Source organism: Apteryx mantelli, chromosome 2 (assembly GCF_036417845.1).
Source record: "Apteryx mantelli isolate bAptMan1 chromosome 2, bAptMan1.hap1, whole genome shotgun sequence".
Lineage (NCBI taxonomy): Eukaryota > Metazoa > Chordata > Aves > Apterygiformes > Apterygidae > Apteryx > Apteryx mantelli.
Window position 1 is genome coordinate 26,457,630 of NC_089979.1, and position 27,394 is coordinate 26,485,023.

The 27,394-nt window shown below is 34.7% G+C and overlaps 1 protein-coding gene across 1 annotated transcript in view; it reads left to right on the forward strand.

Moving 5' to 3' along the window:
• The window catches only part of SPAG1 (sperm associated antigen 1), a 42,739-nt gene extending 16,201 nt beyond the window's left edge, over positions 1–26,538 (forward strand). Inside the window, exons 9-18 of the mRNA XM_013941968.2 lie at positions 460–622; positions 5,161–5,586; positions 5,978–6,077; positions 8,983–9,135; positions 14,855–15,030; positions 17,987–18,128; positions 19,037–19,163; positions 22,579–22,746; positions 24,741–25,118; positions 25,269–26,538. Coding sequence (XP_013797422.2) covers positions 460–622; positions 5,161–5,586; positions 5,978–6,077; positions 8,983–9,135; positions 14,855–15,030; positions 17,987–18,128; positions 19,037–19,163; positions 22,579–22,746; positions 24,741–25,118; positions 25,269–25,400 — 1,965 coding nt within the window. The 3' untranslated portion in view covers positions 25,401–26,538. The remainder of the gene's footprint in view (positions 1–459; positions 623–5,160; positions 5,587–5,977; positions 6,078–8,982; positions 9,136–14,854; positions 15,031–17,986; positions 18,129–19,036; positions 19,164–22,578; positions 22,747–24,740; positions 25,119–25,268) is intronic.
• Positions 26,539–27,394: the final 856 nt, after the last annotated feature.

The window sequence follows — 27,394 nt, forward strand, 5'->3', positions numbered from 1 at the left end:
TTATGGGACCAGAGAGAGAAGCAAGCAATGACTTAGTAGCCCGGTCTTTCACAGCTGTGTAAATGGTGTCTGGAGCATGGATAAGATTTTAGGATATGTGACTATAATTAACTTTTAGATAAGTTCATTTAGAGAAGGATATACTATGATCTTCTCTTTGTGAATACAGATGAAGTAGAAATGGTAATCAGGATGTATGTTCTGCTCACACTACAGGTTAGAATAGAGGTTTCTGATTGAGTTTTTAAGAGACAAAAATAGAGTGTTAATCTCAGTTCTGTTACTGACTCTTGGAAAAAGTCACATATTTTCTCTATTTTTATATTTGTAACAATTACCTGGTTTATTTATCAGGATGTTATGTGGACTGTTCAGCAGAATATACTTTCTGGCTATAAATTACTGTTTATATACCTTTAAAAAAGTTTTCTGCTATTGCTATTTGTTTCTGTATTGCAGAAAAATCTGTTAGAGATTGAAAAGAAACTGGAAGATTTAAAGCCTGTATCTGAGACTAAAAGCAAAGGAAAAAAAATACTAGTTCAAGATATAGAGGATTCAGAAGGTGATGAAGAAAGAGGGGAAAATACAAAAGAATATGAAAGAAGCAGAGGAGATAAAAGTAATGTCATATAATTTTCTATTCAATTTTAACTTGAGAAAAAATTGTTGCCTTTGATACTACAAGCTTTATCACACAATTCATCCATATTTGCTTGTAAAATATTTTTCCCGTTTGAAGACTAAAATTATATTCTGTACTTAACAGTAGATCTTCTCAGAGTGTGAAATTTAGAATCCAGTTGTATTACACATACCTTTGGAATTGAAGAAGAGTAGAAGGCAGAGGCAGATGAAAGATGCTCCTAAAAATCACCTACTTCCTTGTGTCCTCTATGATTTCAGACCTATCCTTTGATGTGGGTCCAGGCAGTTATTTCTTCTGGTGTTAGAGAAGATCTTGGGCTCCTTAGCTTCCCTCATACAGCTCTCCTGGCTTTCTACCATCACATTTTCCTTCTGCATTTTTTCCTCCCTCTATTAGTGATTGGATCAGAGGGTGTCAAAATGATCAAGTGGTAGTTAATTTGATTTTTGTTTCAAAAAAAAAAGAATCATATTTTTTAACTTAAAAGTTTATCTCTGTGCACTGAAAGTATATATTTTAGGGAAACGTAGTTCTTGTGCTGTATGTAGCTTACAAGCAGTTGAAATGCAGCTCCTGTGTCTGGTAACTGCAAGACTGCTGAGATGAAGCTGCTGGCATAACCAGAATGCCTGACTGCAGGAGGAAGTGAGGCTGGTGAGGCTTGCACTAGCAGATTGCTTTTAGATCCAGCCACGTGTCTGGGCCCCAACTTGCAGTGGATTGATGACATCCTTGGGTTGATTTCCACCCTTTCTCCTTTCTTTTAGTTCTTTAAGATAATTTGGTGTGACAATTGGGGCTTTTGTGTTTTTCGTGGCCTGTGTAGTTCTTTGTCTTGGACTTAAATCAGTTCATGCACTGTGGGTTTTCCAATAAGCACAATTTTCCACTGAAAGTTCTAAATTGTCCTATATTATGAATAGCAGACTGTATGCGTGTGATTTAATAATGCACTATTTGCACAAGCCTTTAAGAAAAATATATTTTTCAAAATCAGTATGTATACACTAAGTCTCCTCAGGTAAAACCCTGGAAGAAAGAATGGACCACATCCGTAGCCTTAAATATTGGTTAATTTGGGGTTGTTTTCCACTGGGAGCATTCAGATGACTAAGTGCCTTTTAGGTCCACAGGCAGACTCCCATTCAGTTGATGAAGGGTCAGGATTTTAAACATACGAAAGATTGTCAGCTAATGTCAATGATGTATGTGTTCATGGGTTATAAATAAGTATTTTGAGATTTAGGGGGCAAGCTATTTACATCTTCCTAGATTACTCTGTATTTTAAAGTGCATCTGGAAACAAACACAAAGTCAGTACAATTATTGAATAAATCTGATATGTTCTGTGAACGTAATAGCAACAAATAGACTAAGCATTTTTTTTCTAGTCATGTATAGTCACATTTACTTCACGTTCTAGTCAGTAAGCCTCATGCATTCTTACTAATCTTTTAATTTATAGATGGAAAGAAAAACAAAGATTTCATGCTTTCTTTAACTCTGAAACAACTGAAAAGTTGATTTCTTAACTTTGAACAAATGGTCTATCTTCATGGTCTCTCTTCATTTTCTATGTCTCTGAAAGCAAAAGCAATTAAAATCCTTTTTGGGCAATAGAAACTGAAAAATGCTTGCATCCTAGAAAATATAAATACTAATAATCAGTCACTAAAAAACTGAAAATCATGTGCATATGTGAAAAAGCACCTGACATTGTGATATGTTTATAAGAAGTTATAATCTCAAAAGAGAAATATGGTTTCCTTTGATCTTAAATATTATGTTTTACATAGCCCCTTTTAATCATTAAAATTTGCTGAATTTTGTGTGATTTTTTCTTAATCTGTTAGAACAATTAAAAAAATACAGTAAACTGAATTCTGAAATGCAGCAAATACTTATTTGTAAAAAGAAGAGTGCATTGAAACAAAATCTAAGTTAGCTTTAAAATGATTTTCTTTCAACCTGTTATTGCTGAAGATCTCCTTTAAAAAGATGCGCTTCAGGCACATACAAGAAACCTCATACCAGACAAGTCTACATTTTGCTATTTTACCGCTGGAAGAGATGTTGCCTAGAATTTTTGTGAGTGGTTTATTTATTAAGCTGTAGAGGTCAAGAGAAGTTCTTCTTCTGGATGAGACCTCTTTCTCAAGTCAGGATTGTTTTCTTTGATTTCCTATGTGTTCTGCTATTTTGTGCACTTTGCGATTGCTGGTTTGGCACTTACACTTTATATTGAAGCTTCAATGCATTTATTTTTCCTGTGTGTTAAATCCTTCTTCTGACTTCTAGCTTGGCTTTATATATGTTATTAAATGTATTTGATGCCACAGCAGTTGGCTTCAGAAAATTATTTTGTGTTTTTTTTTCCGGTCTCTCTTCTGCTTGATAGCACCAAATTACGCTCCTTGTCATTGAAAATGACATTGAAAATAACAACATAAATTAAAATTCTTTCTAGTTTATATTTGTTGTCATTTCAGTCAAAATCCTATCCATACTTTTCAGTATCTTTTTAACTTTTCTTTTGAATTTGCTATGTATCTAGGCAATTTCTTTCTTTAAGAAAAGTTTATTAGCATCTCTTCTTTTTAAGGCAAAGTGTGGACTACTGCTTTTATGAATACATTTCTCTGTTGAGACCAATACAGAAATATTGTTTATGTTATCAACACTGAAACTGAAAGACGGTGCTAATTGGATTTGAGATTTTATATACATATGCACAATTTTGTGTGGTGTTTACTCAATCCAGAAATGTTTTGGGATGTTGCATAACCAGACAACTAAACAACATCATTATGCGTATTCTTTATTTTCAAGGGGACTCCAAATTTTACAATTTTTTTCTGCCTATGCCAGAATTGGTTCTGCACACTTCATCTTCCGGAAATTTTCTTGTGTATTGAGGAAAGGATAGTTCACATTAAGTATCTGCTTTTCTTGCTTTTGCCTTGTCTCTGGCAGTTGGGATGCGCTCCCAGAGTGTTTCTCTGTGGAATTTTGTCCAAGAAACTTGCCCAGTTGCTTTTTTCTCTGAGACATTTAAAACTTTTTTTTCCTTTTTCTTACTAGAAGGTGTATAGAGTAGTCTCTGTTTGGGCGAATGTAAAATAAAACTATTCTAGCATGTATCCTAAGGAAATGATTATTATAGTACTGCTGTCTTTGCTCATCTGTCCATCTAGCCTTTTATCATGTTCCTTCGTACTTCATAGACTTTGAACCTTTTGGCATATTTGGCATTGTCAAATCTGGGGGATGGATGGAAGTCTCAAATATAAGTAGCTTACTTTAAGTTTCCTTAAAATAGGTTTGGGGTAGAATATATTTATCCTACCCTTATTCCCTCTGTGGAAAAAAGCTGGAAAAACTTACTAAAAAAACAGATATTTCCAAAGAGAGAGACTACAGGCAGGAAGAATCCTGTTGGAGCGTTCATCCCTTAAGTGCTAGAGAATCGGACTCTGAAGCACGCACCCACGCGAAATGAGACTCTAGTAGTTCGGCTGCATATGGCGCTAATTATTTTTAAACATCTTACACTTTTCCATCCTGTCTGGTTTGATTTCAGTAAATGTTTGCATTTAAAAAATATTTTTTGTAATTTGGGAACAACCTGGAGTTCATTGATTTTCCATCAACTTCAGAATTTTAGTTTGAGTCAATAGGAATCATTGCTCTAATATATGAAGGAATTAAAAAAATTCTGTTTGACGGCAGAGTACCTCTCATTAAGGGAAGATGAAAACCCAGCATCTTGATTAATAGCACCAAGCCACAAAACTGGTTGTTACAGAGTTGCTTTTGCCTGACTGATAATTTCAGGAGTCAGTACTCTTGAATGTAGTTTTCTGTTGAAGTCTTCATTTGAATACTGTAATGGTAATCTGTTCAGGTAACTAAGGAATTTAATTATGTTCATATCTGATACTGTTATTGTATGCATTTTTTCTCAAATTAATAATAAACAGTAGTGACAATTAAATTATTTAAACTTTATAAAAGACCTTTTGCCATTATGTTTATATGAAACCTTTTTTGAGAATGATTTATGAGCTCTTGTGCCTCCTCCTCTAAGTTATATTTGAGGAGGGCTCTAAAGTGTGTAATGTTACTCTTTTGTTAGTTGTGTGCTCTAATTTTAGTGTGCAAGAATTTTGATCATGGAAAATCAAAGTATCAGTATTTTAATATTCAGTATTTAAAGAGTTAATTTCAAGGTAAATTCTGTACCATTCTGACAGTACAGAACGGGGGATTAGAAAGTGCTCAGCAAGGAGAAATGGGATCTCACAGTAACACATTCTCAGCAATAATTACAGATTGCTAGTGACTAGGAATTTTTCTGTGCTCTTGGAAGTGTTTTCTGAGGCAAATAAATCCTTATAAAATGAAGATTCCTTAAGTATTGTGTGTTCCTTGGAAATACACCCCTCTTTTCCAATGACAATAGTTTCTTCTGATGATGCAAGCTCTAACTCTGCTGATTAACTTCCTTGTAGAAATTGGTGTGCCAGTGATTGGAGAGGCAGCTACTGAGAAGGCTGAAATGGGGAACGCACAGAAAAAGTTTCCTAGCAAAGGAGGTGGCATGAAGTCAGAAGACAGAGAGGCACAGAAGCAGAATGAATACACTGAGAGCGGAATGAAAAAAGGCACATCAGAGAAAAAAGCACAAAAACCTTTATCAGACCATGAAGATGAAGTTAATGGCTATTTAAACAGTGATCAAAAGAGTGAAAGCCATGAAGCTGAGAAGATCTCCAGATCGCATGGAACAGCGTCTCTGTCTGCTGATGGTGGCAGTTCTTTACTTCCTCCTACTGCAGCAAAGCTAAAAAGTGAAGGAAATGAGTTATTTAAGAGTGGGCAGTTTGGAGAAGCTGTGCTCAGATACTCAGCAGCAATTGAATATGTCATGGGTTTAGGTGAGTGTGTTACCTTATCCCTAAATCTAGGATTGTTGTTTAGATTACTTAAAGGAGCTACAAATGAACTAACCTGGCATATCCCTCGATTTTTGGCATGAGCTACAATGCAGTAAATTCTTTGTGATGGACAGTAGAGAACAGTGCATGTAATACAAAATAAAGGAAAATGAGTGAAACGATCTTTTTATTTTCTTGGGGCAGAGATGTTTGCATTTATTTATGTGTTTGAATAATTATATATTCTAGGTGACATGATAAATAAAAGCTTCTTGCAGCTTTGCGTCATCAGCAAACTGCATCACTGCAGCACAACTCAGAGTATACAAATCTTTAATTCTTGAATGTAATTTTAGTAATGGTTTTTGATTGTAATTGTATATTCTTTTAGGAGAGCAAAGTCCAGGTGATATAAGTATCTTATACTCAAACAGAGCAGCGTGTTACCTCAAAGAAGGGAACTGCAGTGACTGTATTCAGGATTGTAACAGGTAAATTGCAACCTCCCATGTAGGGCAACGGCATTCCTGATGATGATTAAACATTTTAATTGATATCTTGTTCTTACAGTTTGGCTTAGAACAATCTTTAATAAAGGCTGATTCCCTGTCTAAATGACAGGTATCTTTGTCTGTCAGTTACATAAACAATTGCATGGAACCTAGGGAAGGAGTAACTTGTAGTTTGCTGTCTTACTGTGTGAAAGCAGTTGTTAGTCTTGATGTGTACACAGAAATGCATAGAAGGCTTAACATTTTTAATATAAAAGGAGGCTTATTTCAGTAATGCTCTGTACTTACTTATATGTAAAAACTTTGTTAACCCAAAGGCTTATAACACTGTTGGAAAATGCTTTCAAGCATGCGTATGGTGAATATGTGTGTGTTCTGTGTTTTTCTTATATACATTCAGCGTAATTACAAACTGTGATTGCAGTTGTTCAGGAATTGAGCTAAAATCCTTTCCGTTTGTTGTGGCTTTTGAAGACACAGGAATGAGAGAAGGTCAGACACCTTCAATACCTTCCAAACACTGCCTTCCACTAAAGTACTACAGTATTTCTAGATGTCCTTTGTTATATTTCCTTAGGTAGGATTAGTAATACTGAGGTGTAAGGGGCAAAATAGAATCCCAAGACAGTTAGAAGTCCTGTTAATTAATCAAATTTTTTTGTAGCACAATGGAACATAGCTATAAAAACATAGCACAATGTAGCTATAAAAATACTTAAATATAAAATACATATGTAACTTTGTATTGATTAAATGGTTAACTTACTGTATATATTCTACCTGCTAGCAAAATTTCCTGAAAACATTGACTTGTTAACAATATTTTGTTAAAGTAGTTGCAAGATCATAGACAGCTGGCTGATAGAACAAAATTGCATACTTAACAGCCATCACTTTTTTTATTCAGATTGGTTTTCATATGTAAGACATAATTGAAATGAGTAATACAAAGGTTTAGGGTTTTCTCTTCTTACCAATTAGAAGCTCATTTTCTTATTACTTTATGATACCGTCCTTAATGTTGGGCATATTTTCTGGATACACAAGGACCCATGATACTTAGTGAGCACAACACAGGTAGAAGGAATTTAGAAACTGGGAAGCAGAACTGCAAAATTGCAGACGCATACAAATTAGGTAATGTCAACTAAATCTATTGAAAGCAGCACAGCATAAGTAGGGTGTTCTAAGAATGGGTTACTTGATTTCTTAAAAGCCAGAAATGGTGTTGTACTGCTTATATTCTTGATATAAATTTTGAACATTTATCTTTTATTATGCTGTAGCTGTTTATGGCTTAGAAGTGTATCAAAACCCCGGTTGGGTCTCTTTTCTTCTAAAGACTCTGGCTTGGAGTACCTTTCTTTCTTGCTATACAGAGTGAAATAGGGCTCCTACACAGTAACCTTATTTTCTTGTATTTAGTGCTGTGATGTGGCTTGCTCTGTGGCTGTATTATGTTTGAGTGCTTACCTAGAAATGTGGTTTTCCATTCCCACTGATTTTATTCTTCAAGCCATGTGTTCTTCCCCTGAATTTATCTGTGGTTGGGTTTTTACTTCGTTCTGGATGTTAAGAACCTGAAACCTATGTTAATTCTCTTCTAAGTTGCAGAATGTCAAGTATTTTTACTTGAAGGAAGTGATTGTCTCCCTGTACTCAGCACTCATTAGACAACATCTACAATACTGTGTCAGTTTTCGGCCCCCCAGTATAAAAAAGATATTGATTGACTAGAGTGAGTTCAGTGGAGCATCGCTGAGATGGTTGGGGCTGGAGCACTTGCCTTGTGAGGAGAGGCTGAGGAAACAGGGCTTGTTTAGCCTAGAAGAGAGACGGCTTTGGAGGGACCTAACTGCAGCCTGTCAGGATCTGTGAGGAGGTTATCAAGAAGACAAATCCTGGATCTCCTTACCAGGAGGACAGGACACCACAGACATAAACTGAAACATGAGAGGTTCTGACCATGTATTAGAAAAAAGCTTTTCCCTGTGAGGACAGTCATGCATTGCAACAGGTTGCCCAGAGAGGTTGCACAGTCTCCTTCCTCAGAGGTTTTCAAGACCTGACTGGATAAAGCCCTGAGCAACCTGGTCAGACCTCTAGAGCTGACCCTGCTTTGAGCAAGAGGTTGGACTAGAAACTCCCAGCCTCAATTTCTTTATGATTCTATGAAATCTAATCCCCTAGACTCATCTCAGTTTCAGTATTGCAATGTTAATCTTTTTGTCCCATTAGCAAGAATCATTGATTAATAAAAGGTAATCTTTAATAAATAATGCTGTTGTAGGCTATTGCTTCATATTACTGGAAAAGCCTATGGTATTTGGAAGGAGTTCTGATTACACTGTATCAGGGATTGAGCTCACAGTTGACCAGGTGCACAATCAGAAGAGGAAACAACTGCAGCCAAAAGACAGGCAAAAATCTAAAAGCCAAAAATAGGCAGGGCTATATTAATGTTTTATTAAATGCATTTTTGTATATGCATACTTGTATGTAAGGAAGAAGAACTGAAAATCATGTAGGTAAAAGCACCATATACTTAAGATCCCTATAGATCAAAGAAGAAAAATAGCTTTTCCCTTTAAACAGCTGTCATTACGTCAATCTTTTCTTGAAAAAAGTAGTTTTCCAGATGGAGGATATGAATTTGAGTAGAGAAGGTTGTAATAAAAGCACTAACACTTTTATAACTGCCTATCATTTGGGGTACTGAGCAAGTAATAAACCACTCAATCCCTGTTTTCCTGGGTTATGTTACTATAAGGCCCATCTGAAATCACAGATGTTTTGTATAGCTGTATCTGTAATAAAAATTTCAGTATTATTATTAACATTATTATTCTTTTTCAATGCTGCATTTTCTTTTTGTTTTCTGCAGAGCTCTGGAACTTCAGCCGTTTTCTCTTAAACCTCTTCTACGACGAGCAATGGCATATGAGTCTATGGAGCGGTATAGAGAGGCATACATCGATTATAAGACAGTTCTACAAATAGACAGCAGCATCCAAGCAGCAAATGATAGTGTTAATAGGTAACTACACTTTATAAATTTTCTGCTCATATGGGATTCTGAATAGAAAAATAGAATTCAATTTTGTTTGTTTTATTTACTCCCTCCTTTGTATGTCCCTCCAGAGGCGGGGTCATCACAACTAGAGGACTGATTGTTATTATTTAGTAGCTTTCCTGTAGCTTCACAGCTTTCCACACTGAAAGTATTCCATGAAGTCACAAATTGAACCATAATAAGGAACATTTTTCCTTTACTATTGAGGAACAGTTTGGAAAAAAGAGGCTTGACCGTCTTAAATGTTTAACCACTGTGGAAGTACAGTTTTTTGCTGTAACCCTCCTTTACTGCTGTGTTATTTTTTTCTTTTCCATACATGTCTTTGTTCTTGGCTTTCTTTGGGTTTAGCATGAGGGCAGTAGCAGAATGGAGCTTGTGGTTTCCTGGTTCATGGGATGGCAGTAGTTTTCTAATCACTGTGTAGATCAATATGTTCATAAATTTTCTGCATTTCCACCTGCAAAGAGATCTTAAGTAGGATGTGTTCCTTATTGCTAACACCTGGGAAATATTCCAAGGGAAGTATCACTGCATTCTTCTCTATATCTAAGTGTCCACTGCTGGAAGCTCTGAGATGTGAAACTGGTCTATATGGGTCCCCATCCTAATCCAGTCTAGCCACTCTTCTTTTTTTGTGATTAAAATTACCTGAATGCCATTAGTTCTGCACCAGCATCTCCATTCATTGTCCCTGTACATTAGAATTAAGGGATCGTACATGTCATGTATAGTAGTGACTGCATATAAAATTTACATTTTTGGTGTATGATGTCTTTTTAAAAGTCTGTGCCTTACTGTTGTTTCATTTTTCTGCCATTTTCTTAATACTGTTCCCATAATTTCATCTGCATGCCAGTTTTATAAAAAGGTTTTGCCTTTTAGGCAATATTTTAGGTCAATATTTTTACCTTGTAAATAAGAGCAAGTATTTCTGTTCCTTTCCAGTATTCACCTTATACTTGTGCAGTTCTCCAACTAACTTCAGTTAGAAATAACTGCATTACATGATAGAATAAAATAAGTGAACATTTCACTGGATCTTTGATGATGTTTCTCTTAATTTTATACAAATGACTGTATTCATGTATTGGACTAAAAAAAAAAAATCATCCTGACTTGAATAGATTATTTTGGGTGATCTGGACAGAAATTTCTCTTACTCAGTAGTGTTGTACCAAATGTTACTTTTGAAGATTGCAGTGGTCATCCATTTAACACTGTTTTAGCCTCAAGACATCTTATGGAAGCCTGAGATTCACTTTAGGGTATAACAGTGTTAAATGGATGACCACTGCAGCCTTCAAAATATAGTTGTACTTTATTTTAGTGTAACCTTTTTGTAAGATTAAAGTCATTCATACACACACACACACATATATGCCATATTTGTTACTGGAGTTACTCAGAAATGCAATTATATGCATCGTTGCAACATTTTTAGGTCACTATTTGTTTCTAAGATGTCGTATTTTAAAGACTTTTTTACTGGGGCTTCAACTTATTTTCTTTCCTAACTTATATTTCATTCAATCTAAAGTAATATTTTAACACCCATGCCTTTTTTCTTTCATTTCTGTTTCCTTTTCATACTAGCGTACTCATTGTGGCAATTTAAGATTTATGTCAAGCATGAATCCTTCAATAAGCAGCAGTTGTGAAGACACTGAAGTAGCTTGATATAATGGTTGGCTACAAAGCTTAATGGTGTAAAAAGCAAGATAAAATTGAGTGTTATTTTTAGCTTCCTTTTTAATACTTTCAACCCTAATTCTTGCTGCCAAGTGAGGTGCCTCAGTTTCTGTAATTATATTAATATATTCTGTATAAGATATTTATATACATGTATAATATATATTATAATACACTATAATACAATAATATACTATATATTATATAGTATGTATTATATATAAATTATATATAATATTAATAATGTAAAATTGTATACACATGATATTTATATTCTCATTAAGATATAGTAAGTACTTAAGAGCATGAATGACAGGATTTTCCCTTCCTTTTCTTTCTTTTTTTTTTTTTTTTAAAAGGAATATATGAAAGTGGAACAAACATTAGTCATTGAGCAAGAACCCACATTCATGCAGCTTTTACCAATGGAACCTAGTATGTCTGGTTTAGCTGAAGGCCATGAGCACTGACATAATTCCTTATACTTCCTTGAGAAGGCCATCATATCTTTAAACTCTAGTTATTTGGCCAGAGGTGGCCACAAGAGATCATGACACTCTAAGAAGTCTTATTTTTGATCACACAAGAAGTTGTTTCTGATCTCCTGTGTCTGCATTGATGATAGAGCACTTGGGTTGGTGAGATAACTGCCATTCTGGTGTCTGTGTGAATGATTATACTTTTTTGATCTTCTTGCCTTATTTTATCCACTGCTATTTTTTTCGTATTTCTCCTGACAGTGACTTGTAACTTGCTTAGTGATAAGCTTACTTCCTTTTTTTTCCCTTAACATTCTTCCTTTTCTCCTCTCTAGGCCTTCCTTATGTTTTTAGCTTCACTGCTCATTACTCTTTCCTCCCTGGCAACCCATCACCTTATTTCAACTGCTTCTTCCTTCTTCTCCTCTGCTGGTAATTCATTTTTGCTTGCAAATTCTTAGTTTCTAGAGCATAGACCTCCTGCATAATTGAACTTTTAATGTAATTCATTTTTAATATTTTATCATTTGTAAATCAAACTGAAATTGTTGACCAAAATACTGATTTTCTTTGCCAAAGTAATGCATCTTTTAAAAACGAATTCTAAGAAAATATGAGGGCTATTCTAAGTGTACTGCCTTTTAACTTAAAGGGACAACCTGAAAATGTATTTTAAAAATACCTATAAGAGGAATAATAGGTCTTAGCAACCTGTTTTTATTGGAGGATTTATCAGTGTGTTTTTAAGTTCCTGAGGGAAACTGGATCATGATGCTGTAGAAAACTGTCAGAAAAACTCCTCTTCCTACTTTTATCTGGGGGTGGTTGTGATGAATCTTGTTAAGGCTTGTTTGCAAATACTCACCTAACTTAGCAGGCTTCCCAAAAATTTTAGTATCAGAGGGGAAGTTAAGTCTAGTATTCTTAAGAATTCTTATGTAAAAGAGGAGTAAAAGTTTTAGTATAAAGCCTTTACCTGATCATTGTATATCCAAAAGGAAATAAGTAAGAATGTAAGTACATATTTTTATGAAAAGTCAACTGAAAACAAAATTAAACAGTTAATGGAGAGGTGGTTACATGTTGGTTAGAAGATGTTGAATTGCGTCTTTTATTGGTTTTCTGAGATGATTGACAGATACGTTGCTAGATAAGTTGTTGTATGGAAGGTGATTGACAGATGTTTCTTTTAATGATGTGGGCCAAATCACAGGAAAATGCCTTTCAAGCAGGTTTTTAATTAGTGGCATTTTACTAGCTTTGTAAATATGAATTATTTTCTTGTTTTGTGTATTTTAATCTTCTCTTGAGTGATTGTTCTACTCTAATGATGGGCAATATGTTTATGCGCTTCCATTTATTAAATTGAGTTTTCATTCTCATTGTCTCAACTGCTTTAATGTCAGTTACTAAATTGCGTTAGACAACTTGGGAGCTGGTGTTACCAAGCCCCGTCTGAGTGTTGCACTGTACGAACTATGGCTCTGTGATAAATGCCAAAACTGCAAGGGGAGAGTTGGATCAAGTTAGGGTGGTGGTGGCTGAGAATGTCTGTATTTGCCCTGGCTTTTCCGTGAGATACCTATGCTTTTTTAAACTAACCGTGGCACTCAGGGAAGCATTTTTGCAAAAGGCTGTCCTAAGAAGAGATTGTTACCTTACAAGAAATCAGTCAATCATCAAAGTCTATATGATTCTTTTGTTGATTTTGATGAATTAGGCCAGGCTTTCTGTGCAACCTTGAGTGCCCGTTCTGATAAATAGAGAAGGGCTGGACAGGAAGGAAAGAAGACCTTGGTTTACACTAGAATTATTCTGTTAATTTCTGTGAGAAATACCTAAACAGAATTAATTGACTTTTTTATATAAAGTGTACCGTTTTGTTTTCTAATAAAATAAATTCAGTAAATCTTAGAGCTGTTTGATTTTTGGTGGTGTGCCCCTTATTTCTTAACAATTAAATTCAGGCTATCATTTAAAAAAATAATAAATTTTAGTAAAATTAGAGTAAAACAGAACTTGCACAAGCTTCTTTGGTGGTAGCATCTTTTAAAATACTGTTTATTAATGATCCAGGTAGAGGAGAGCCCTGGAAGGGCATGTGCAGCTGATATGCAAAAAAACTTTATTTAGAAAAGAAATTGAACAACTAGGTAATACTATGAAATGAGATATTCTGAGTGCAAAGAACTTATTTTAAATTCTAAGATATAAGAAAAGGTATGTTTCACACAGCTTCCTATAATCATTTATTTTACAGCTCCACAAAGAGCCTTTTTAACATGCATCATTCTTTAAAACATTTTGGTAACTTCTGTTTTACAACAAAATATATTAGAACAGTTGCAACTTCTTGTATTGGTTCTTCTGTCAGACCTGAAGTAGATAATGAGAAAAGAATTTGGTCCTGATTGCTCTTACTCTGTAGCCATAATATTATATTGAGGGACTTTTTGTAGACATTATTCAAATATTGAAAGAAAATAAAACCAGGGAAGAAAATTTAGGCTGAATTATTTCCCCTCATTTTATCTCATTCTTTACGTCACAACTGCACTAAATGGAACTGCACCTAAAATGCCAATTTCAGGTTTATTAGATAACGTATCAATGTAGCCTATTTTACAACTCAATTCAAAGTTTTCCTTTGTTAAAGTAGATTGCAAATTTATCACCAGTTGAGCTTGGCACTTAAGTTCTTTTTGATATTAGAAGACTTTTATGTCACTGGTTCTCATTATTGGTTTTTGGTTTTTTTTTTAACGTGCTGCAAAAAATGTAACTAAACAGCTTGTATATAATTCATTATGTTCGTTTAGGCCTTGCTCCAAAACATGTCACAGCAGTGAGAAACTTCCACTATAATGGATTTTGGATTTAATCTGTTGTGTATGGAAATAGTTGACCTATCATCTGTGGGTTTAAGAAAGACTCTGAGCAGTTTTAAATATGTTTTTTTTTTCTCGTTGTTTATATGGGGATGAAGAATGATTGATGAAATAATTTGACTGTTCTGTAAAATGCAATTTAACTTTGTAACCTGCATTGGTTATCTAAAAAAAATTGTTGTAAGAGGTTTCATGTGACATTGGCAACTTCAAGTGCCACAATTAATGACTGAAACTCTACTCTTTTTAGAAACAACCCCTATGAACGTTTGAGAAGAGTAAAAAAAAAAAACCACCTTTTTTTCCCCTGTTTCTTTATAGCATGTATTAGGTAGCATTTAGAGCTCTGTTGCAGAATCAGTTATCGACTTAAATACTTTACAGATCATGCTTGTCTTATAAATATAAAATCCTAGCATAAATATTCTAATTTAAAAAGGGAAAACATCAGAATATTAAATAAAGGCAATACTGTTGGCTGCTGTGACTTTTCAAATTAGTCTTAAGGATAATTATTCAATCATTTTTGGAAAGAAAAAGGACAATGCGTTATTTAATTTAGCTGTAAGTCATTAAAGAATTAAAGATATGAAAAGTCATGTTCATGGAGCTTTTCTCTTTCAGAATAACAAAAACTTTAATAGATCAGGATGGTCCTAGTTGGAGGGAGAAGCTGCCACTGATTCCAGTTGTCCCAGTTTCTGCTCAGCTACACAGGTGGGATGGAGGCAACTTCACTCCAGAGACTAAGCCGAGAAGCACTGCAAATACCAATAGAGAAGAACAATTGCAGATGAATGGTGTGTATAGCTAATGCAAACATATAGACACAAGAAAAGAATTGTTAATTGAAAAACAGAGTACAATTTTTGTTAGTGATGTCAAAGAAACTGCTTTAGATAATATTTATCACAAACCTTTGTGAAAAGCTAAGTTAGATGATGGTCATTTACATGATTAGGTTTAATAGGCTTCATGGAGCCACAGTTAGCTACATTTTTTTAATAATGTAGTTTGTAGCATGCAATTTGTGCAGTTATATAACATTAGCAGAAATATTTATCAGCAGTATGTTGAGTCCTATTACAAATATCAGCGGTTTCCCTGACCTCATACTATAGTTATAACAGTAAAATCAGCTGTGTAATCTGTATCCATCATTTAATTGTTCATGAGAGCATTACTCAGTTCTTGGGAATAGCAAGCATAGGCACTATTCTAGATGGCTGGTATTCAGTGAAATGGGCTACAGAAGAACATTTCTAACGTTTTTCACTCTGCGTTCTAGCTCTGGCAGCAGATAGTCAGTAGTTGCTTTTTAACTATGTTAAATCAGGAGTTGTTTACACATAAGTACTGAATGGTTTGCTCCTTTAGGACACTCCTCCTCCTGAATTTTTCCCTTCATTGGAGTTTCCATTTTTCCCCTCCAGTAATTCAGGTGAGGGAGCCCTTCTAATTCCATTTGTATTGGCATTAAACATTTTTCCTGCAAAGGAACTAACTATCATTTCTGACTCTTATGTTACTGTTAATTGGCTCACCTTTGAGTTTATTTTAATACAAAGGAAAGTAGTGCGGAGGATAAGCTCCTCCTGTTTAACATGAGGGGGGGCAGCAATGCCTAGCTGAGTTACTAGCCAAACGTATAGCAGTGACAGGGTTATGTATCTATAATCCGTTACTGCAGCAGTCTGCATTCTTGCACACTACAGTTTTAATGGTTTTAACGCTGTCTGAAAGATCATCTTTAAATTTATCTGTACCTGATGTAAAAAAAGAGACAACTTACAAATACATGCCTTTATGTGAGAGTTGAACATTTCTCTCAGGCATAAGATGTGACTTTAGAAACTCACAATAGTGTGGTTTATATAAGATCTGAATGATGATGTATATTGAAATACAGTAATGCTGAAGAATATTATTTTTCATTTAAGGAATATGAGGGGGATATAGGTGCATAATTTAAGCTCAGCTGATAAAAATTTTACTCGACTTTTTAAAATGTCCAGTGACTTAAGTATTTTCATTAAAGTTGTTGTAAGTACATATCTTTAGTGATTTAACACTCTTAAGGATGGGGCAATAATTGGGTTTATCATTTATTTTTGGAATGAAGTAGAAAGTTGGTATTTTGCATTAACATTGCTATTGAACATAAATGCTTAGCTTGAACAGTGCTTTTTGTTGTAGTGTTTGCAGCCCTAGCTTTTTCTGTGAATGAGGAATATAACTTGTTATTTATTTCAATGTATAACCAAACTGTTTAATCTAAACCTTTTAAGTAGTGAAGATTAAACTTATATCTATATAACCTTCTAGTAACTTTACCAAGAGAGAGAACTTGAAGATCATGGTAGGGAAAAGTACAAAGGTAAATGGTTCCTCAGAACAGTAGTGATGATGTCTAACCTGTTCTGAAACTTAATGAGATTAGCCATCGTTTTCTCCGTCAAGTGTGTTCGGTAATATTTTGATACAAAACACTTATGTCTCAACTATTTCAAATAGATTGGGCTTTGTTTAGGTTTTGTTTTTATAAATATTACATGAAAACCTTCACCAAAGTTTGACTCTTAGGTATGTAGTTGCCTTTTAGGACCTGTACTAAATCAGTGAGACCTACAGTAATAGCTGCCGCTGGAAGCATGCCAGCAACACCACTTGGTCATTATTGAAACCTTATGGCTGGCTGACACTTTTTTGCAACTATTGTATGTGTTGGTTTTTGTATCTTACGACTTGAGTTAAAATTCAGTTATGTTTCCTGTTTAAGTCTGCTCTGATTTCAGAGTATTACTTACTTTTTCCCAAGTCTACATATAGTTTTCTGGCATAGAACAGTGCCACATTTTTATAAAAGAGCTCATTGAGTTTAAATTTTGGTTAAAATGATCTTTTTACATACAGTCTTTAAAACCTGGAGCTTCACAGGGGTGTCATACTCTTTAGAAAAGTACAAAAAGTCAATTTTTCCATTATGATTTACTTTGATCTATGTTACTAATTATTGTTTACTTACTACAGGGACATGAAACTGCTTTCAGGACTGGTTTTCCATTGAAAACATAGCTAAAAATTGTAATTAACTCAGAACCAGATGCAATGAGTGATGAAGAGTTTAGGAGGAAAGATGATAATTTTGGAAGAACACAATATTAATCAGAAAGTATATATTTACAGTTAGTTGTTTTCAGGTCACTCAAAACATGCATCTTATAAAAGATATTAACAGAATATTATTGATATATCACTCACCCCAATTGATGATTTGGTTGCCATTGTCAGTTTAGTGCAGTAATTGTGATGGATGATTTGCTTGCAGAAAGAATATTGGTTTAAATTACAGCCTTCCTAGTGTGATGGTGACAGTTTAGAAGGCCTTTAATCCTATTGATAGATCTGCACCATTGTAGATAAAATCGGTATCTCAGCAGAGATATGTTGTCCCTCTGTACCACACAGAAAGGGTGAATGAGAAGCGTTGGAAGTGTAGACCTGTCTGTTGTATTCCCAGTATTTCAGCAAAATAGTTACCCTGGTGCATCAGAAAGTATATGTTGTGCCAAATGTATATATGGTAGTTTATTCCTTCTTTAGAGCAGTAGCAAGATCTGAAACAGAAATTGTAATGCCTTGACTGATCAAAGATACTCCAGATATCGGGCATTTGTTCTTAGTCTGCACAGATTGTTGAGCTACCCTTAATGAACTGACCTGCTTAAATAACACTGTGATTCTTTTGTAATGTAGGTGAAAAAGATGAGGAGACGTTCAAGACACTAAAAAATGAAGGGAATGATTTTGTAAAGAAGGGTAAATACGAAGAAGCTGTAAATAAATACAGTGAGTGCATGAAGTTAAATACCAAGGAATGTACTATCTACACTAACAGGTAAAGATCTGAAATCCAACCCCATTTTGTGAGATAACAATACTTGTTATATTTTCTGACTGCAAATAAGAATTTTGCATCACTTCAGTCACTATTATACAAAGATTATTTTTTCCATTTGATCAGAGTTTCCAACAGCGTAATTGATTTTTCTTTAAACCACATTATTTTTCAAGAGGAACAGATATTAATGTTACTGAAATATGTCCTCAAATATTTATAAAGATAGAACAGTCTATAATAAGAGTTACAATTAGCATAGCATTTTGCAGCATTTTTCAAGAATGCCGGTATAATTTTAATTAAAAGCTAATGTGCAGTAGCAGTATCTCAAATATCAAAAGTAGTGTTTCAGAGAAAAAGGTACATTTTGAGAATACGAAAGTAGGAACAGTCTACAGTAGCATTATTTTTAAAGGTTGACCTAATACTGTAGCATAATTCTTTCTGCTGTAATCCTGTCAGCTTTCACAAACTAAGAAGGATTTGTTTAGGCTAGTACTTGAATAGGACACTTCCAAGTAATAATAAAGTGCAGAAAGCGATGTTGCTTATTCAGTTCAGAGTACTTTTTTCCCCAGAATGGCTGTATAAAATCAGTATTTCATTACTGTGTTATTGGTATTGTGCTAACATAGGCTCTGCTTTTGAAATACATGCATATCTGCTTAACTTCAAGCATGTAGGTGAGTCATACTTGAATTTTGACTTACACTGCAGAAGTTGGCTCTCTCTAAATCCATCCAATGATATCATTAATACTTACTGGTTTTGATGTACTCTAAAAATATCTGATTGTGGTGGAATTGTGTGAAGTATTGTAATTTACATTTATGAGTCAGATACTGCTCTCACAACAGTACTCTAAATTTACTTATATTGCAGTGTATTTTGTTTTTCTGTGTTAGAGCTCTCTGTTACTTGAAACTGTATAAATATGAAGAGGCTAAGCAGGATTGTGATCATGTTCTTCAGATAGAAGATTCTAATATTAAAGCTTTCTACAGAAGAGCACTAGCATACAAAGGATTGCAGGTAAAGAAAAAAGAACATGGCAGGTATTCTTAAGCACTTCTAAACTTGCTTATCCTCTTCAAAGGCAATCAGGTAGTTGTAGTGGATGGGTAAATACCAGCAAAGTATGCAACGTGGATGATTTATTGCTTTATGTTTGTAAAGCACTAGACATATATAAAACATGATAGAAGTATTTTTGGAACATAAAAATTATCTGAATATTGACTTGCAATAATTTGAAAAGATTCAGGAATATTGGAATAAATGAGAGTTTTGACTGGAGTTTGATTAAGCAAGTTTCAGCTTTTTTCTAAAGTTCTAATTTTCTTCCGGATAGCCCAGTCTGTTTTTTTCTGTCAGGGTGTTCGCTGTATCTTTGCTGTTGACAAACTGATCTTCTCCAAGTCTGTCTTCACCTGTTCAAACGAAAATCTCAAGCTGTTTTTTGGAATCAGTTCACACTTGAGTGTGTGTCACATTAAAGAGAGCTTTAATTTTCTTCATCCTCTCCCCACTCCTTTTCCAAACACAGGCCAAACCTTTATCACTAACTTCCTTCCTCCCTCTCTGGGACATCATCATTATCTTTCCACTCAGGCTAAATTGGTGTTCATCTTCCATCTGTGCCAAAGTCTCACATTCAAACCATGTCTAAGTCATGCAGGTTCTTTCTATCTGAAATCACTGAGACTCAACCTTTCTTTTCCATCTGCACAGTAAAATTGTTGTCCGTCCTGTCCTCATCTTACATCACAGTTTTTTCAGTATCCTTTTATCTGACCTTGATAGTGCGGTCTTGTATTGCTCATATCCATCCTGAGTGTCACTGCAAATCTCATGCTCCATCACTTGAACCATGTTGTTCCTTTTGTCTCTGTTCATTTCCCTTCTTCATTGGATCGATATTAGCTACTTTCTACTCTTTATAAGCCTTTCATAGCAATCCTTACCCTACCTGTCAGCTCTTACCTGATATTGAATGGTCAACTTCTCACTTTACTTGGTTCATGATGGCAACTTTTCTCACCTACTCTGCATTAGGTTTTCCAACAAGTGTCTTTAAATAAGCATCTTAAGTGCTTTCTCCTAGGTTGTTCTTCAGTCTAGTGGAGATTACTCTAAACATCTACCACGTTTCATCAGTGTCCTTCTTCAAATGAATACTTACATCACAGCTCTCCTATGTTTCATGGCGTAACAAAAAATTACCTTGTTCTCTGTCAGCCTAAAAATTGTTTGAGGACAGCCTGTTTGTGCTTAGCACTACACTAGCCTATTCTCATCCTGTGTTACACGCAATTCCAAAAGCAAGTCTTAGTAAGCACAAGATAATTTTTGATGATAAATTTGTTCCTCTGTCTGTTACAGTAGCTAAAAAATTTTTAAAGCTGGTTCTGATTAATTGTCGGGAAAGGTGAAAAATTTTAATTTTGTGTAAGATTGTTTTCTGTAGTTATATCAGGCCAGCTGGTATTAATTATCTGTAGCTTTATATTATTGGAGTCAATAAAAGTTAGTATAAGTAACAGCAAAACCAGAGAGTGATTCTAGCAGTCAAAAAAATCGTAATTACACACTGAAGAAGAATGTCAAGAAACAGAGGAATAACTGCTTTTTTGAATATCTCAGGAAAAAAAAATTATTTGGGTTTTATTGAAGATATAACCTGAAATACACTGTTCATGGATTCTCTCAGGACACTGGAAGCAGGGGATTCCCAAGATGTTTTGTTTTGGTTAGGTTTCATACCTTCAGTATTGCCACTTCCAGGGATGTAAGTAATTGATAAAACCAGAGAAAGCAATAAAAATGATCTGGGGTTAACAAATGACCCTAATGAAAGATTTTAAGAGCTAAATACATGTAATTGGGCAAAGATAAAACTAAGCTGGGAAGTGTTATTAGTTTATAAATATGCAAATACTTATTCATGAAAGTTGAAGTGGAATTTAATATAGTAAATGAGGATGTTTATAGATTTACTGAGTTGTAGTTAAGGGAAGATCAGGAAAAAACCCTGCTTGTTTGATGGATTAGGCCTGTAATATAGGACATGGGACTAGAGTGGACCTCCTACAGCTGATAGTCCTGTCTGTTGCTTTGAGTACAACCACATTACATGATTTCATTAAGAAATCTGGCAGGCTGCAGTTTGAAACTTAGGAGAGTTGTTTGTTTGCCGAGCCTCATGCTTGCTGTCAGAAGTCTGTTACAGAACCTTGTTTCTCTGTAGTTGTGAATCTTCACCTTTGTAGTTCAAGTAGTTTAGCTTTAAAAGTAGTTCTTTGCTGATGAAAGCAATCTACCCCATTTCTGCGTTCATTTTCTGAGGCTAAATAATTCTAGTTCTCTTACTCTTCTTTCATGATATAGCAGACTTCAGTTCACTTAGAAATTATGGTGTCTCTGCACCTTGAATACAGTTGACCAGTATTGAACAAAATATTTCAGATAGGGAGAGAGTATGAGTATCTTGTACAGTAGTTATTTTTATTACAGTTGAGATACTGAGGAGATACCTCAACTGATACATCAGAGAATTTTTTATGATAAAATTAATGTTTTACAGTTATCTTGTGATACTGCTTGGGAACAGAAGAAATGTTAAGTCTCTCACTCAAGAAATTCTAGTTCTGATGTGCATGGTCTTTTACTGTCTCCTGCTTTAGTTCATCCCTATTTTTGTTTCCAGTCCTCAAGGTATCTTACTTTTTCTATATGATATTCCAGTCTTTCTCAGAATTGATATTGCTATCAACTTTATCTCTCCAGAAAATTTAGGCTGAAAATTCGTAATTTTTAATGTCAAAATCTGAAATAAAACATTGGACAAATCACAAGACTGATTCTTGAGGAACTGTATACTGATTTCCCTCTACCTCTGTACTTGTCTGTCTAATCCTCTTGTTGATAGTCTATTAACATCTCAGAGTTCATAATGTAATCCCAGTTTTCTCAAGTATAATTTCCCATGTCAAACTGTGAGAGATGGTCTATTGAAGTGAAGCCCAGGAAGGATTAGATACATTTTTAACTTAAGCTTAATTTAACTCTTGTATTGGCAAAGTCAGCATGAAAAGTGTAGTTAGATTCATATGATATTAATCTTGAAGGAATGTTACATTGTAAGCAATTATGCTTAAAAGCAGCAATCTTCAATAACCTGATAGTCGGATGTGTCTTTCAGAGAATAAATTATTTCACTCTACATACTTAATATGAAAACATTTAGCCATAAAATACTCATTTAAACTCATCTTCAATTTCATTTTTTCCTTTGATGAAATTACACTACCTGTTTTGTGATTATTTTTGCATATTTGATGCCAATAACCAGGCATTTCTATTTTTCTTACTTGTAAAGAACAGTATGGCAGTTCTAATTTATTTTTCTAGTTGTTTATAAAAAACGTATCTTCCCTTCTACTCACAGAATTACCAAGCCAGTGTTGATGATCTCAAGAAAGTACTTCTAATAGATCCAAATGTTCTTGAAGCAAAAAAGGAACTACAGCAGATGATAACCCAACTGCTTAACCTTGAGAGCAGTGCTGTAGCTGGCAGTCAACAAAAGCAAAGGAAGAAAATAACCATACAAGAGGTATATCTGTTCATTTTTAAATGCATGTAGTATGGAAGCCATGCATTTGAAAAGAGAACATTAAAGCTTTTGTTTTGCAGTTCTTGCTCTACACTTTTTTGGTCGTATTTTATTTTCATGTTATTTTCAAAGCATATTGGACGATTCTTGTGTATGATGTGTTTGGTCTCCACTACATTCTGTAGTAAAGCTTGTACTGCTTTGAGGTGCATTCAGAACCACAGCAGAAATGAAAAAAGTACTTTTAGATGGCACTAAAATTGAGGTTATCCTTGTAATCAAAAACTGCTTAGACTTCAAAATACCTGTTTTATAAAATACTGCAATGTCAAATGTCAGTTTTGCTTTTAGTCTGTGCTATTCAGGAAGCCTCTGGGGCTATGCTGGTGAAGGTTCATTGTCAGCAGACATGCTGCATGTTCTTGTACTAGTAGTGAAGTTACTGGTCTGAGGAATGAAATCCTGCCGTATGAATAAAGAGTATGGGTAAAATATCTGTAGAATCTTGTAAAAGGAATGCGTGGTGGAATGTTACATATTGGATCAAAATATTAACTGTGCAGAGTTCAGTTTGAATTAGGTGATGAAAGGATTTTCTCAGTCATCTGATATTTTTGTACTGATATTTTGGATTAAATTTGCTGATCCTTTAAGAATGTATTTTTCCTTTTTCTGTTTTGTAATAAAATACATAGTCTGTACGATATTATAGATGATACTGTAACCTGGTAATGTAATTTCAAAATGGTTTATAACGGCAACTGCAGTTAGTAATACAGAAACAACATCTTTTGCTGAAATGCTTCACAGTTGCATGAGTTCTCAGGATTTATGTAACCAGCCTAAGCCTGGAATAGTGTTCCTTAAGCTCTGGGTTGTGGCAAACAAAGGGATCTGGAGACTGTTCAGAGGAGGTTTGGGAAGTGACTGCATTGTTGAGGGACCAGCTAACTCCGTTACTGGCAGTGGTAATTTTTTCCAGAGGTGAGGCAGGAAGCATTTATGCTTGCTATGATAATTACAGCTGCTCCCTTAGAGAGCCTTCCCTGTCTTATCTACTGCAAGACAGGGGAATTGCATGAAAACGGATTGCAAAAAAACATATGTAGTTTAATTAGAAACTCTGATTTATCATTATTACTCCATTTTAATCAAGCTGTAATTATATATAGGAGAGTCAAGAATATCTCCCTTGATTCTAAGGATTGTTGAAAAAATAGAGCAGGCTCGGAACAAAAGGTCTGCAAGCCCAATGCAGTATTTTGCAAAAATGCCTAAGCTGGCTCCTAGCACAACACTGTACTATGCAATGCACTGTCTTCAGACTTTTGCAAAAACTTGGCATCAGTTGGCGAGATCCTGTTCAATGAGTTTTAATCAGTTTATACTAATTCCACAACTCTTGATAGCTTGAAATGGATTTTAGCCAATGTAGTTAAACCCATGGTAAATTTTCTAGTGATTGGTGCGTGAAACTCAGTACAGGCTGCAAACCCTGGAGATGTTAGGTGGGTATTCAGGCAGTTAGACTGTACTGAACTTTCCACTTTGGCAATGCTACTGCAAAAAATAACCTGATGCAGCTGACATGCCTGTACTATTCTGAAGTCACAGCAGTGAAATGAAACATTGGTATCCTGTGACTAAAATTCAGTTCTGTTCTCTGACTTCACATTTTAATATATGTATACAGTCCTCTTTAGTTTCCTCCCGGTAGCCTTCAATTCCCTTCCTAGAGTGGAGTGCTGGGCACTGAAAAGAAATAGAAAATAAGCACTTTTGACTAAAAACTTTTAACGATGAATAATAGAGGTACCATTTGGGGGGGGGGGAGTGGGTTATGTAAGAAAGGAACTTAAGTCCATTTCTTTTATGAAGAAGAAAGTGCTAACTTTAATTTAGTGACTTTTCAACAGATATATGGATGTGTTTTATGAAGCTTCAGGTTATCTGTATGTCCATTTTAATGGTTTGTTGCCGTTTCCTTTGTGAAGGTGACTGGATTTGATGAACAGAAGGAGGGACAGGCTGCTACATCAGAAGATGCTGTGACTAATCATGCTGTTTCTGAAGAAGTTGTTCAAACGAGTGTGCCCTTGAAGACCTCTGAAAAACTGTCTGTTTCAGAACCAACTAATGCTTATGACTTTGGTCAGATTATAAATACAGTGAATGCCAGTAAGGATAAATGCGCTTGTGCAGGTCTTTTAACAATGATTGATCCCCCAAAATTGCCAATGCTGCTAAGTAACAAACTTGAAGGAGAGATCTTTTTGATTTTTATCCAGTCATTGGAATGTTATGTACTTGGAAAAGATCCTGGCCTTGTTTATCAGCACCTTTTCTACTTGAGTAAAGCAGAAAGATTTAAGGTAAAAATACAGGTTGGATGTGTGCTTATATTGAACAGAAACTTAGAGGAATTTTTCACATTTAAAAAAAATAGATACACTGACTTTGAATCTCTGTCAAATGCTATAATTTTCTGTCACCTGTGCTGATTATATTTTTTTTTTTTTCAGGTAGTGCTGGCACTTCTTAGCAAAAATGAAAAAGAACAGGTTCAGCAACTGTTTGACTTGCTTTCAGAAAACCAAAATCATCAATACTCTTTGGAAGATCTGGAAAACCTTAAAAAGGTTTATGAACTTTAAGAAGAACTTAAATTAAAATTTATTTATTGCATGCATATAGTTGATGTTAATAAGATGGATGAATGAACTATGCAGACGTGAATAGGATGAAGTGGGCCTTTACCAGGACTGTTTGAATTCTATTTTGTTTTGGTGGCATATGCACATTTAAAACTTGCTGCTCTTTTTTTCTTGTAGTTGTATACATTTTTTAATTTCTAGAATTTAATGCTTATCTTTGTGTTCAGTAACAGAGTTCATATTATTTAACATACTGATTTTAATTAGATTGCATTAATTATATTTGTATTTTATATATAATTGTGTTTGTATATATATATATATACACACACACACACACAAGAAGTGCAAAATACGTTGATGGTACGATATATAACACACTTTTAGTCATCATTTGTTATGTCTTTTTGTGGATTGTACGTTCTAGTGGTAAAGAAGTGTCCTCCAGATAAACAGGTCAGTTAGCAATAGCTTTGCTAAAATGAGTTTACAAAACATATTAAGATTTTGCAGCTAAACTACTACATGCGTCTTTTTTTTCACTATCCCTGGTCTATACAAAACAGATTTAAATATTTTTGGTGCAATACAGCTTAGCAGCAAAGATTAGCTTGTCATGGAACACTTTGAATGAAAATAATTAATTATTAAATAAATCGTTACTTTTTAAAATGATGAACAAGTGAGCAATTTTTAGTGCACAGAGAATTGGGGGTTTTGTGTGTGTGTAGAAGGATTGATGGTTTGCATGGCTTTTGAAGTGGTAGTAATGAACAAGAGAACAAGTGGCTGCAATTAGCAATAAAAATATTTAACTCTGAGTTTTGTAATCAGATTATTTAAAACAGCAGCTATTTCTGTTTACAGATGTATTAGCAGAGTTAAAAATACAGTCTTTTTTTTCATGAATCCCACGTGATTTTTGCTTTATTTCAGGCAGTACTTATGTTTTATATTTGATCCTGAAAAGGTTCTGTTTTCAAGATGAAGCTTTTTGATTTTTCAGAATGTATTTAAAACCTGAATGCCTTCTTTGCCCCTGTGGGAAAAAAGTACATCAAACTCACTAGCACTGCAGAATGTTGTTTTCATTAAAACTTTTCTCAGGTGTACACTAATACAAAATAAAGGTATTTCTTGAAAAGAACAATTCATTGATTCTCATTTCTAGCTCTACACTCTTTAGACTTATAATTTTGACATATCTGGATTACAAATTTTGTCTTGAAGTAGAAGTGCCAAGAATATGACTTTTAATTCCTAAAGGAGTATCTGTGCAATTGATACTTTTTGTTCTAAAATGTCATCTTTTTGTGAGGTTGTTATATGTTCAAGAGAGATCTGTAGCTGGTCTAATCTGTGTATGGCCAATTGTACTTATGCTACAAAACACCAGGCCATTTCATTCTTCAGTCATGGTGGCAGGATACTCATGTTCACTAACTTTCATATTAATGTTTTCAGTATTTTTTTTCCACTGCACTGAAAAAAATGAGTATTTTATTGAGTATCCTCAATACTCCTGATATCCTCAAAGGTTATTTATAGTTCCTATGTTGGTTGTCAGAATCTTTCTCCCACAAAGTCCTGCCAAAGTTTTCTTCCAGTGTTTAAGAGCAACGTTTCTGTTGTACTTAACAGCAACATCTTAGATTATTAAAATTCCCAATTTTTTAAATGTGTATTTCAACATTTATGTTAGTTTAGAGGAGAGGGAGAGTGCTTAGTTATCAGCTGGAAATAGGAATAATGCTGTTACATTCCTATATTGTTAAGAAAATCTGCAGAACAGGGGAAGGCAGGAGGAGCTCAGCCCCTATACACTATATGGCAGCGGATCACTGTCACCGGGAGGCAACAGGAGCAATGCTAGATTCCTGCTCCAGGGGGGCTGCACAGGGGAAAGGAACTGCGTTTGAGTGCAGCGGGGCACAGGTCCCGGAGGGAATCGTGGCAAAGGACAGAAACAATAAGAAATCAGATGTCATTAGTTG